Source organism: Martes martes, assembly GCF_963455335.1.
Source record: "Martes martes genome assembly, chromosome: 3".
In the NCBI taxonomy this organism is placed as follows: Eukaryota; Metazoa; Chordata; class Mammalia; order Carnivora; family Mustelidae; genus Martes; species Martes martes.
This window is the reverse complement of record NC_137890.1, coordinates 182052446-182066807: the sequence shown is the minus strand read 5'-3', so window position 1 is coordinate 182066807 and position 14362 is coordinate 182052446. Positions and strand designations below refer to the sequence as shown.

At 35.3% G+C, this 14362-nt stretch overlaps 1 protein-coding gene across 1 annotated transcript in view; it reads left to right on the top strand.

The window, feature by feature from the left end:
• Positions 1-14362, top strand: part of BMPR2 (bone morphogenetic protein receptor type 2) — a 205899-nt gene that overhangs the window by 154747 nt on the left and 36790 nt on the right. Inside the window, exons 4-8 of the mRNA XM_080799849.1 lie at positions 4713-4823; positions 5544-5635; positions 8566-8796; positions 9511-9625; positions 13844-14004. Of these exons, the coding sequence (XP_080655975.1) occupies positions 4713-4823; positions 5544-5635; positions 8566-8796; positions 9511-9625; positions 13844-14004 (710 nt within the window). The remainder of the gene's footprint in view (positions 1-4712; positions 4824-5543; positions 5636-8565; positions 8797-9510; positions 9626-13843; positions 14005-14362) is intronic.

Genomic DNA, 14362 nt, shown 5'->3' with positions numbered 1-14362 from the left:
ACAAAATTTTTTAAAAAAGACATAATCCTACTACTGTTTAGTTATAAGAGATACATCTAAAACATAAGGATACAGAAAGATAATCAATAAGTTGATGGGAAAAAATATTAGCTATATTAGTATCAGATCAAATGGACTTTAAGAAAAACATTACCAGAGACAAGGAGGGTCACATTTTAATGACAGATATTCATTTAACAGGAAGATAGGACAATTTAAAATTTGTATACAGCTAGCAATATAGCTTTGAAATATATGAGCCAAAAATGGATACAACTAAAAAAATAAAGTCTTAATTATAATGGATTTTAACACAACTTTCTAGTAATTGATAAGCAGTCAAAAATTTAATAAAAAGATATGCCCTACTCAGTGAACAGACCGAAAGATGTTCACAAGCTTATTTTTAAAGGCAATGAAGTATAAACAACAGAAATTGGGGTCTTAAAGAATTCTTAATGATATAGGACAGTGTTAATTGAAAAGAACCAGACCACAAAGTTGGATATAGTAATTCCAATCTTGTTTAAAGTATTATCTGTAGATTGGAAAAATACTTTATCGTTGATTTTAAACACTTTGACTAGGATGTACATCAGTAAGATTTTCTTTGCAATTATCCCTGCTTGGGGTTCACTGATCTTAAATCTATGGTTGGTTGTCTTTCATCAGTTTCGAAAACAACTTGTGCATTATCTCTTTGAGTGTTTCTTCTATACTATTTCCTGCCTCTCCTACTGTGTTTCTAATTAATGTATATTAGGCCATTTGGTATTGTCTTATAGATACTGGATTCTCTATTTTTTCCTCTCTCTTTTTCTCTTTGTGATATAATTTGGATAATCTGTTGATGTGTATTCAAATTTATGATTCTTTTGTCAGTGGTATCTTTTCTGCTGATAATCACATCACAAGAATTCTTTTTTTTTTTTTTTAAGATTTTATTTATTTGACAGAGAGAGAGAGATCACAAGTAGGCAGAGAGGCAGGCAGAGAGAGAGAGGAAGGGAAGTAGGCTTCCGGCCGAACAGAGAGCCCAATGCGGGGCTCGATCCCAGGACGCCGGGATCATGACCTGAGCTGAAGGCAGAGGCCCAACCGACTGAGCCACCCAGGCACCCCCATCACAAGAATTCTTTAGGTCCACTACCATACATTTAATTTCTAACAATTCCATTTGGCTTTTTTCTAATTACTCTACCTCATCTGACATTTTCCATCTGTTCATTCATGTGTCCACTTTTTCCACTACTATTTTTTTTTTTTAAGATTTTTATTTATTTGAGAGAGAGAGAGAGCGCACATGAGCTGGGGGAGGAACGGAGGGAGAGGATGAAACAGAGTGCCCACTAAGAAGGGACCCTGGTAATGTGGGGCTTGATCCCAGGACCCTGAGATTGTGACCTGAGCCAAAGGTAGATGCTTAATTGAGTGAGCCACCCAGCACCCCTCCACTGTATTTTTAACACACTTTTCATAGTTATTTTTTAAGTCTCTGATACTTTCATTATCAGTGGTTGTTTCTGTTGATGACTTCCTTTTTTGACATTGAACCATATTTTCTTGCTTCTTCACATCTTTTGACTTTTGGTTGAATAATGAACATTGCAGATAAAAGAAGAATAGGGTGTAAAATAAATATTATTTAAGTTGAGAAAGGATACACCCTGTTTTGTCAAGCTACGGTAATGAGGGGCTAAATGAACTCTGTTAGCTGAGCTTTATCTGGGCTTTGTTGTTGCCTCAGTTTGATTCATTTCATTATAGGTTTCAAATGCTCTGAGGGCAGGAGGAACCTTCACCTCAGTAGGATTTGATATCAGTGCTTAATAGGATTTCTCTTAGTTCTCCTTTGCCTTCACTCTTTGGTAAGCGCTATACTCTGGCACTTCAGGAAAGAGCTCTCTCAACTCTAATAGCCCTTACCCAGCCACCGGTGGACACTGTTGTAATCAGTGAAAGCCCGCAGGCCCACAAGGTTTACTTTAGCTTTCTTGACCTATTCTCAGGCTTTAGCAGGCCTTTTGTACCTAGACATAATGGGGTTCTCTCAGTTTTCGACTTGTGACTACTTTAGAGGCCTATAGAAAAGAGTTAGTGGGTATCTGCAAGCTCTTTTTGTGTTCACAGTCCCTAGGTATTCTTAGCTATCTGCTATCCAGTACTCTTATGCCTTAAGAATTTGTTAAATGTTTAGCTGTTTCTTTCTACCCACATTTGTGGGTGGTGTCCTCTTCCACTAACTGCATTACCAAGGATAAAAGCAGTTCTGGGTCTCTTCTGTCTTAGAAAGGGGTTGTCACATACTAGCATCTTAATACATTGGCTTCCTTGTGTCCTTAGCTCTTAATGAACTTTAAAGAAAAAGCTATGATTTTGTAGGTTTGTTAGGTGTCTTGGCTTATTATTAGGGTGGAAGTAAAATTTGTTTGCATCTTTTTACACCCTAAACAAAATTGGAAGTAACTTTTTTCACATTTTAACATATGATGTATTACTTCACCCTATAAAACTTATGTCAACACAAAAATCTGTATATGAATGTATATAGCAACTTTATTCATAGCTGCCAAAATTGGAAGAAACCAAGGTATCTTTCAGTAGGTGAGTGGATAAATGCTGTTACATCCATGCCATGGGATATCATTAGCTGATAAAAAGCAGTGAACTATTCAGCTACGAAAAGACATGGGGGAAACTTATATGCATATTGTTGAGTGAAAGAAGGTAGTCTGAAAAGGCTACATAGTGTATTATTTCAACTATATGACATTCTGGAAAAGGCAAAACTATAGATGCAGTAAAAATATCGGTTGCCAGAGTCTAGTGGGAGGTGGAGCTGAGGAGTGAATAAGTGGAGTACAGGACGCTTTAGGTTAGCAAAACTACTCTGTGACACTGTGTTGGGGAATACATGGCATTATGCATCTGTGAAAACCCTTAGAACTATACAGCAGGAGGAGTGAAAGCTAATGTAAACTATGGACTTTAGTTAGTATATCAGTAGTGGTTCATCAGTTGTAACAAATACACTACACTGTATCAGTCTGCTCCAGCAGCCATAGGGGAGGAAAAATAATTTTTCTTCTACCCTTCTAGGTTCTTTGCTGAAGGTGTCATGTCCCCTATAGTATCATAATGAAAAGACAGTGTAACAGGAGAAAAACAGGTTTAATAACATATACGCTTCCTGTGTACATGGGACATACCCAGGAAAACTGAGTAATTCCCTAAAATGGCCCAAGTCGCCACCCCAAATACTATCTCTAGTTAAGCCAAAGGAAGGGGGGTGGAGAGGAGGTTAAGGTAAGACCAGGTACGGTAGGTTACTAGGAAAAGCACAGTAAACGAGTATATGTTTGCTGTGCAGATTTAAGTCCGTGTCTTCTCTATTGATGAAGGTTGCTAGAGTTTTAGTCATTTTCCTCTTCTTAGGACAGAGGGGGAGATACCTTACAAATGGAGATTTTCCTTATAAATGTAAATGTCTCTTACAAAAGGGCAACTTCTTATTTTTCAGAGTTTCTTTGGTGTATCTTAAAAATATCCAGCTCAAGATAGTCATGCCAAAGAGGCTTATTTTGGGGGTACTGTATTCTGCTACCCTTCACAGACACAACAAAATAGAATTGACCGTGTGGCTTAAACAACAGAAGTCTATTTCCTCACAATCCTAGAGGCTAGAAGTCCAAGATTAGGGTGCTAACATGGTTAGATTGTATTGAGAACTCTCTTCCTGGTGTGCAGATGGCTGCTTTCTCACTGTTTCCTCACATGGTAGAGACAGAGAGAAAGCAAGCCCTCTGATAGCTCTTCCTATAAGGCCACTAATCCTGTCATGAAGTCCCCATCCCGCTGGCCTCATGTAAACCTCATCCCAAAGGACCCGTTTCCAAAAATCATCACCTTGTGGGTTAATGCTTCAACATACGAGTTTTAAGGGATCACAGTTCAGCCATAGTACATTTTGTTTATTCATTCATCAGTTTATGAACATTCACGTTGTTTCCACTTTGGGTTATTATAATTAGCGGTACCATGAAAATTCCTGTAGAAGTGTTTGTTTGAATACTTATCTTTGGGGTATGCCTAGGAGTGGAATTGCTAGGTCTTATGGTAATTCTATGTTTAACTTTTTGAAGAACTTCCAAAATGTTTTCTACTGCATTTAATGATAATTCAAATTAAAATTTTTTAAATTGTAGCCACCCTAGTGTGTGTGACTTGATATCTCATGGTAAATGAGTTTTTATATGTAGCTTTCTTCCTATAACTTATTTTGTATGTTGGAAGTAGGTACAATTATCATTATATTGAAGTCTATTAAAATCCAATAAGTACTGAAGAAAAGCCAGATAACTTGCTAAATGCCACTGAGAGAGTTGTGTTGAATCAAGATTTAAAACCAAATGTGATTCCAAAGACTGTTCTCTTAAATATTCTATTATTCTGCCTGTGCTGTTCCATAATATAATAGATATTCAAATAATAAGCACAACCAACAGGTGTTTCAGTGTTGTAAATCTGTATAAGATCATTTGTGTGGTTAAAAATATATAATTTGCAATTATCACAGATTTATTATTAATTTTTCTTTAATTTCCTTTGATGCAAAAACATTGATTTGACTATATATTGACACAGCCTTTCTGTCAGTATTTAACAAACTACTGAAAAAAGATGACTGTGTTTTTAAATTTGTCTTATTTTAGGTCCACCTCATTCATTTAACCGAGATGAGACAATAATCATTGCTTTGGCATCAGTCTCTGTATTAGCTGTTTTAATAGTTGCCTTATGCTTCGGATACAGGATGCTGACAGGTAAAAATATTACCTTTTTTCCTATTGTTTATTAAATACACCATTTAATTTGAATCAGTTTTCTCCTTTTTAAAAATCTCTGTGCTCCCATCCTTATCTCTTAACAAACCTTTTTCCTAGTTTTTGTGAAAAGTTTCAAAAATATCCAAAACACCTCTCACCCAGCTTCAATGATTATCACATCTATATATCATCCATAGCCCTGCTTACCACATCCTTCTGTGGTAGTGGGTTATTTTGAAGTGAATCACATATATCATTTATCTGTAAAAAACTTTTTAGTATTATCTCTGAAATATAAGGACTAACCACAATACCATTTTTCACATCTAAATAAATAAATAAATAATTCTTTAGTATCATCGACTGACCAATCAGTTCTACTGAACTTTAGGTTTGATGAGCTTTTTAGGAAATCAGTACCCATTCATTCATTTGAATAACTTTAATAAAACCTTTAATGTTTCTGCAATATTTTAAACAAGGTCTGTTGTTGGAATTATCTCCCAAAATTCAGCTTTAATATTATTATTCATCATTCTTCATTTATAGATGACTCTTAGTTTAGTAAATAGTTTTACTCTTGGTGACATTGGGCATAAATCTGCTGCCTTCCCTTTTGTAGCTCTTCTTTTTAACTAAATATAATAAAAAAGTGTAATAAAGATCTTCATTTTAAGAGAACCATGTCTTGGTAACTTCTTTTTCCCACTCTTTTAGGAGACCGTAAGCAAGGTCTTCACAGTATGAACATGATGGAGGCAGCAGCATCAGAACCCTCTCTTGACCTAGATAATCTGAAACTGTTGGAGGTAAGACTGTTCTTAGATATTATGGGCTGTTCTTTCTGCTGTCATAGTATATCTGAGGCAGTAACTTTATTCACTCACCACATCATTCATCCATTTATTCCACTAACATTTATTAACTATCAGCTTAGTGCCAGGGCCTATTCTAAGCACTGAGGATATAGGTGAACAGTACAGATAGTCTCCTTGAGGCTTATATTCTTTTTTCTTTTTTTTAAAGTTTTATTTATTTGAGAAAGAGATCCGGCGGTGGGGGGGCAGAAGGAGAGAGGAGAGATAGAATCTCTAGAAGACTCCTGCTGAGCTCAGAGCCCTATGCACCATGGGGCTCCATCTCAGGACCCTGAGATTATGACCTGAGCAGAAACCAAGAGTCAGCCAGCCACTTAACTGACTGAGCCACCCAGGCTCCCCTTGCGGTTTATATTCTAGTGGGAAAAGAGTCTATGAACAGGTTAAACAAATAAATGTATATTATTTCTAGTAGTAGTAGTAAATGCTATAGAGAAAAGTAAAGCAGATAAGATAAAAATATGGAAAGGGAGTTGGTAAAGAGTATATTTAGAAAGGAGGCAAAGTATATTTAGGAGGGAGATGATCTTTGAGTATAGACTGCATTGATACGGGAATAAAGAGATGAGGTTCTGAAAAGAATATGCTTTCAAGCAATCCATAATATATGCCTAATGAATATTCCTTGTCTTTGCATATATTATGTATTTTTATAGGTACATACAACTGTTATGTATTATGTTGGATTTAATTTTCATTTCGTAATATCTCAGAACCTATGTTAAAGTCTTACCATGATGAATATTTTTATGATCATTACTAGAATAAGTAAACTATGATCCCCAAACTAGAGACTATTAAATAATATATATGATAGATTTGATTATATAAAACATTTTAGGAAACTTCTGTTTAGGAGAAAAGTACAATACACAAAGTTAAAAGATTCCAAAAAAGCATTTCAGCACATGAAAAAGAATTGTTCAAGAGCTGGAATAAATCAATAGAAGAAACCATAAAAAAACGGACAAAAAACATGAAGTGCCAATTCACAAAGGAATTAAATGTAACTTTTAAACGTACAATAAGATGTTCAATTTATTAAATTGAAAAAAATACTAATTAAAACCATAGAATATTATCTTGGGCTGAGTAAAACACTCCAAACATTGCTGATTTAACTATATATTGATACAGTGTTTCTAAAGGGCATTTTATCTGTCTGTTATAATTTTAACCTAGAAATAGTGAATGAAATATAATGAAAATCGTTAAATAAATGATAGTAAATTCTTTTTTTTTTTTTTAAGATTTTATTTATTTATTTGACAGAGATCACAAGTAGGCCAAGAGGCAGGCAGAGAGAGAGGGAAGCAGGCTCCCTGCTGAGCAGAGAGCCTGATATGGGGCTCGATCCCAGGACCCTGGGATCATGAGCCGAGCCGAAGGCAGAGGCTTTAACCCACAGAGCCACCCAGGCGCCCCGATAGTAAATTCTTAACCTGTTTCAGTAAAGTGAAAGAAATATCAAGAAGCCAAAAATGAAGATGCATATGGGTTGCATTTTGCTGATTTTATTTTTTTTATTGTGTCCTGGATATTAAGAATGTTATATTGTGGATACCCTATGTTCTCTTAGGCTTTTCTTTCTTTTCTTTCTTTCTTTCTTTAAGATTTTATTTATTTATTTGAAAGTAGGGGGGCACCTGGATGGCTCAGTTGGTTAAGTGGCTGCCTTCGGCACAAGTCATGATCCCAGGGTCCTGGGATTGAGCCCCGCATCTGGGTCCCTGCTCAGCGGAGAACCTGCTTCTCCCTCTCCCTCTCCCTGCTGCTCTGCCTACTTGTGTTCTCTCTCCATCTCTCTAATAAGTAATTAAAATCCTAATAGGAGAGAGAGAGAATGAGTGAGAGGGAGAGCATGAACAGGGAGAGAAGCAGACTTCCCTGCTGAGCAGCAAACCTGACATGGGGCTCAATCTCAGTACCCTGGGATCATGACCTGAGCTGAAAGCAGACACTTAACCAACTGAGCCACTCAGGTGCCCCCTGTTAGGTTTTTCTAAAGCGTGTGTGTTTCCATTGTTTGTTTTAATAGGCAGTTAACTTGGTTGGATATGCTGCAAACTCATCTCTTAGGCAAAAGCTCAAAATCTCAGCGCAATTATTTTATCTTTAGCTGGAATTGGTCTCGTGTATTTGCTGGGTTTCCCCCTCTCTCATTCTCTTTTGTGGGATTCTCCCTTCACTTTCCAGAATCTGTGGTTGCCCTTAATTCTGTCCTCTGGTTCCTAGGGCCAGAATGATTACGGATTTTCTATTACAGTTCTAGCTCCCCTGCAGAGTGTTCTTTCAGCCTGCTCTCAGACTAAGAGCTATAAAAATGGGTAGTTCACCCTAGGCATTCCTTTCTAAGTGTTGACTCCCAGAATCTACTTCCTTTATGTTCATTCTCTAGCAGTTTCAGATTTCTTTTTAAAATTTTGTTCAGGGGCTCCTGGGTGGCTCAGTGGGTTAAGCGTCCGCCTTTTGCTCAGGTCATGATCCCAGGGTCCTGAGGTTGAGCCCCATGTTGGGTTCCCTGCCCAGCATGAAGTCTGCTGGTCCCATTCCCTCTGCCCCTCTCTCCACTCGTGCTCCCATTCTCTTTCTCTTTCTCTAATAAATAAATAAATTTAAAAAAAATTAAAATGAAACTTTGTTCAGAGTTCATAGTTGTTATCTGTGGGAGGACTGGGTGTGGTAGGACCTTCCTGAGCCATATGAGATATGGAGTTTATTAGTTTCTTGACATTGAAGTAATTTAAACTATAAGTAATAGAGAGGTATAGTCTACATTTAGATTTATACTTTTCTAGAAAATTTGACTTTTCAGTTGTGATATGAATTAATATCTTGCTTTCTTCAAAACAAATTTATAGCTGATTGGCCGGGGTCGATATGGAGCAGTTTATAAAGGTTCTTTAGATGAGCGTCCAGTTGCTGTAAAAGTGTTTTCATTCGCAAACCGTCAGAATTTTATCAATGAGAAGAACATTTACAGAGTGCCTTTGATGGAACATGACAACATTGCTCGCTTTATAGTTGGAGATGAAAGAGTTACTGCAGATGGACGCATGGAGTATTTGCTTGTGATGGAGTATTATCCCAATGTAAGTTCTTTATAAAAATTAAAGTGACATTTATATTAGCTGTCAATCAAATTTTCAGGACTACTGCTCTGTAAAGCACTGGTGGTTTGCAACTAGTTATTAATGGTCTGCAGTGAGATAAGGATCTCACTTCAGAATGTGAATCAACTAAGTCACTGGTTAACTGTTTAATTCATCTGTCTCTGTCTCTTTCTCCCTCTTAGCAAGACTTTCTTGATGAAGGAAACAGTGTTTTGATTGACATTCATTCTGGTACAAACTCCTTATCCCTGTATGGTTATAAATAATTTGTAGAAGAGCACCTTGAGTAACACTGACACATATATATTAATGAAAGCTTTCTGTTTTATACTTGTAAAACAAAAAAATATAATTTGTATTTGTACTGGTAAGAGATACATTATGAAGAAAGAGTCTAAAAAGCTTTTTTCTATCTTAATTTGGTAAAGGAGCATTTAATGTGAAATAATCTTTTATACTTTTTAATACTGGAGAAATAAAAATTAATAATGTTTAAATTATCCTTTCATTCTCTCCTCCCCTCTCTACTCACGGAAAGTCTCTTTTGAGATATTGAAATGTCATAGTTCATGAGATCTTCACGGAATCCTAACCTACTTAAAAACTGTATAAAGCTGTTGTTAATTTATCTTGTCCTGTACAGGTAAATTAATTCCATTTTCTTTGTATGTGTGTATTTTTTCCTTTATATAGGGATCTCTATGCAAGTATTTGAGTCTCCATACAAGTGATTGGGTCAGCTCTTGCCGTCTGGCTCATTCTGTGACTAGGGGACTGGCTTATCTTCATACAGAATTGCCACGAGGAGGTAAGACAATGAATAGAAGACGAATGACATCCATATGGGTTCAAAATTCACAAAGGGAAATTTTATTTGTATCTTCAAACTAAGAATATATTTTATTTAATAGCAGATTTATTATTAAACAGCTGTTTGAAAGATCTGGCATGATGAAATGGATTTGAAATGTAATAAGAATAAGAAAAAGAACTTAAAGACTCTAGAGAGGTCATGGATCTCATTGAGATTTTTATTAAAGCTCTGAATACCTTCTTAGAAAAGATACATGCATAGTATACTTTTAAGAATGCTCTTTTGATTCTAATGGTTCACAGACCCTTTAAAATCATCATGCACTTAGGTTAAAAACCTCTTAGTTTAAAAACCTCTTAGCTAGGCTATACTACATTTCCTTGCATTTATTTGCTTATTTAAATGAAATACAGTGCATTGCCAATTCTTTACTTTTAACATCATATGGACTTTATTCTGTGGTTGGTTGGTCTTGAGTATAAAATCTATGTGTATCTTTTTATAATTTAGTGTTTCTCTTAGCTAGAATTAGGTTTGGTCAAATCTGTCGGGGGAAAAATAACAGGCTTAATAAGAATGAAAATTTTTTTTTCTCATGTGAGAATTTAGAGAGAGGTGGTCTAAGATTGGCTTGGTAGCACCATAGTATTATTGGAGCCTTATTATTATCTCTTCCATCATTCTTTATATATGGCTAACGTTTCCAAGGTCACCTCATTGTCCATCATGCTATATATCCGCTAATTAGTAGGAGAAAGAAAGGGAAGGTAGAAGGAATTGTACCCTTCTGCCTCCAGAAGTCCTACTCTTATACTTGTGTTTTATTTTCCAGAACTTAATTCACACTTAACTACTGCATTTATCTTCAAGAGATGCTGAAAATACAGTTGCTATTGTTATTGTTGTTGTTTTTAAGCTGGGTGTGTAGGTATCTCAAATAATATTGGATTCTGTTACCGAATAGAATAAGAAAATGCATGGTGGGATTTCATAACTGTGTGGTTGTATTCTTTGCCATAACTACAGTTTTCTTTAGCACCTGTGTGCATTTTTGCTCCTTGTTCAAAGTATCTCTTTAATTCATTTACTTTCATACTTTGTTTCAAAATACACCTCCTATCATAAGCTTGCTTCAAAACTAAATCTCTGTGCTTTCTCAAGGTTTCATGCCTTATGGGATTTTCTTGTCATACTATAGCCCAGAATATTGCTTTTCCAGTTTCTCTGGCCTCTGTAGATAAGAGAATCGTTAGTATATCAATTTCATAGATCTTTGTTCTGTTCTGTAATAGCATGGATCATCTTTTTTAGCTGCTGCTTCATATATAAATAATTTCTCCTGAATAATTTATCACTTCATTTATCCTGACATCTTGCTTTTCCTGAATACAGAATTGTACAATGTTATTGCCTATGTCAGCAATTTGATGAACTTATTCTAGTGCTTTAGCACATTAACCATTTGGACTGTGTTTCCTTACTCTTAAATATTATTGTAATTCATTTAAAGAGCTGGCTTAGCACAGAATTTAAAATACCACACTAATCCTCCTTTTTAAGACTTGCATGATTCAGCAAGGTTTCAAGTCAAACATTGGCTGAAAAGAATGATTGCCATCAAATAAGAGTTTTATTTAATATAGATGTTGCTCTCAAATATTACCTAATATTATCTTTTAAACTAGTTAACCTTTTTTTTAAACTGTGTGCATGTGTGTATGTGTGTATGTGCATATATTTTTTATATAAAATATATGCTGTTGCAAAAAACGTTAGTACCTATTTTATTTTTTTTATGATTTTATTTATTTGACAGAGACAGAGAGAGCAGGAATATGAGCAGGGAGAGTGGGACAGGGAAAGCAGACTTCCCGCTGAGCAGGGAATCCGATGTGGGGCTCAATCCCAGGACCCCAGGTTCATAATCCAAGCTGAAGGCAGACAATTATTGACTGAGGCACGCAGGCACCCCTGATTTTTAAAATATTGGAAATATGCTATATTATTTCAAAACATTTAAAGTGTTATTTCACTCTTTTTTCAGAGAACGCTGTTTTTCCCAATATCTTCAGGTATAACTTTGCTATTTCGCATAGAAATTTTATAGTAAGGAATAATACTATTATTATTTATTCAGCTGTTTTTTGCTTCAGAACAAATAAGGAGGAGTTGAACCTGTTTATTTATTTGTAATTGTCTTTCTTACGAATTTTTTCTTTAGAATGTCTATGAAACTTGTTACCGTACTCTCCCCAGAAAAATCTAACAAAGACCATATAGCTCATAGATCACTCAAATATAAACAGAAAATTACTATTAACTAGTACATCCTTCCAGGTCCTTTCTGTGTGTGTGTGTGTGTGTGTGTGTGTGTGTGTGTGTGTGTAAATATCCACAGAGAGACTTTTTTATTCAGGTTTTTTTTTTAACACAATTGAAATAATATTATGTCCTGCTTTTCTTTGAGATATTTGCCTATCACAGTGCTGCTGCCCAGGGCAAAATCACTGTATATTTTGCTCCTTTCTCTTCATCCCCTACCCCCAAATAAAAAGGATTAAAAGGTATACCGAGGAGAACTTTAAGGGGAAAAGTCTCTCAAAGGGCAGTCTACAGTTCTACCTCTTGAATTGATGATAAATCCTAATCTTGTTTCCTCTCTTCCTTTTCTTCTCTCGCTCTTACCTCTTTTGTTCCCCTTCTCCATTTCTTTTTTTCTTTTTTTTTCTCATTACATAGAAGAAAGTACTACCCTGTTTTCCTCTCTGGCTGTCTCACTGATTGTTCATTGCCCATTCTCCCCATTATTTGCCTGGTTTCCCTAAGTATGAGATCTTTTAGTTTAAGTATTGATTTGGGGTTAATATACAGATATTTTCCAAATATAGAAACATTTTTATATCTCCATAAATTTCTTATATAAATATCACCTCGAGATTATACCTTATATACTAGTATTATGGTTTTATGCAGAATAAGAAATGCAGCTCTTCTAGGGGTTGAACGAATCATGTTAGTAGTACAAGCTTTAGGAAGCTGGACCATGAACTGAAAGGGGAGGAAATGAGCAGGAAAGATCAATGATAACTACCATTTTTTAGATCCATGGTAACTACTAGTTTTTCCTCCAGTTGTGCTGTGTGCTCCTTTTTTTAAGTATATATCAAAGGAATCATTATCCTCTTTTTAGTTTCACTGCTGGTGAAATTGCAATCTGATTTTCATTAATGAGAGTAATGACTAAATGCTGAGCCTATTTGTACCTAAATGTAAATACTCAATAAACTTATCATTGACTTTGTTTTGATTGCTGTTTCTTTTTATACCTAGAGAGTTATTTTAAGTTTAAGAAATTGTGGTATAGAATTTTTTTTCAATTCAAGAACTATAGTTTTGCTGAATAATATTTATATAAGGTTTCCTTATAGAGAGGGAAAAATACATTATGCTTTTCATGAGGCACCTTAGGTTAGATACATGTGTGCCAACCCTTTTGAATTCAGGTAAAACATATTGTTTTTGCCTTCATGGAGCGTATGGTCTAGTGATAATAGAATGAATATAATAGTACTTTGCTTCTCTGTAAAATAAGAAAATAGGTTTTCACATCTTGCTGAGAGATAGCAGCTCCTCTCCTCATTCTCCAGGTCCATTGGAAAACTATTCCTAGTTTGATTTGAAGAACTGCGGTGGGCTTAGAGACAGGGCTAAACCTGAGGACAGAACTGGGATGTTCCATCACAGGTTTGATCTGTTAAGCCATAGGAGAATAGTACAACATACATTTACAAATTTTGGAGCCATCTCAGTTTTTCACTGATACTTATTTTAGACAAGCTGGCTTTTAAAAATTTTTATACTAAATATTTCTTTCTCTATTGCCTCCTTTTACTACCTTAGAAATGAGGAGAAAAAGCCAAGTGTGTGTTAAAATAAGAAGCAATAGCATGTTGGCTCTTAGCTTGCAGCTAAATATTTAAAGCTTAATTAATTATACATACAACAGTAGTTTATGTTGCAAAATATAGTGAAAATAGTAATGATTGTGAGTTGAAACTTTGCTGTTTTGTTTCCTTTTTTGTTATTAGAAAATTAATGTTCAGAAAAATAATACAGTCGTCTATATTTATGTAGTCCCTATTATATGCATGCTTACTTTATGTCCAAGAGTGCTATTTAAGCATTAATAAATATTTGAAATTATCTAAACAGATCATTATAAACCTGCAATTTCCCATCGAGATTTAAACAGCAGAAATGTCCTGGTGAAAAATGATGGAACTTGTGTTATTAGTGACTTTGGATTATCCATGAGGCTGACTGGAAATAGACTGGTACGCCCAGGAGAAGAAGATAATGCAGCCATAAGTGAGGTGAGTATATACAAAAGGTATAACTCTGACATACCTTGAGAACATAATGAATGGCATTAAAAAAATCAAGACAGGACAGTTACCCTTATATGCTACCAATTCAGCATATTAAGAATTATAAAATTAAAAAATATAAAAGACATTACATGAAGTTTATCAGTTATTTATGGAAATCACTGCCATTCCAACTCATGTTTGACAAGCATTCGGAGGAAGTATTTAGGAACTGACTTTTGAAGGAAGAGTAACATTGCCAGTTTGAGATAGGACAGTCACCTTCTGATAATCACTATTAAAATGTGGAACACATCCTTCCTAACCTTTTTCTCTGCATTCACATACGTGTGTGTGTATGTGT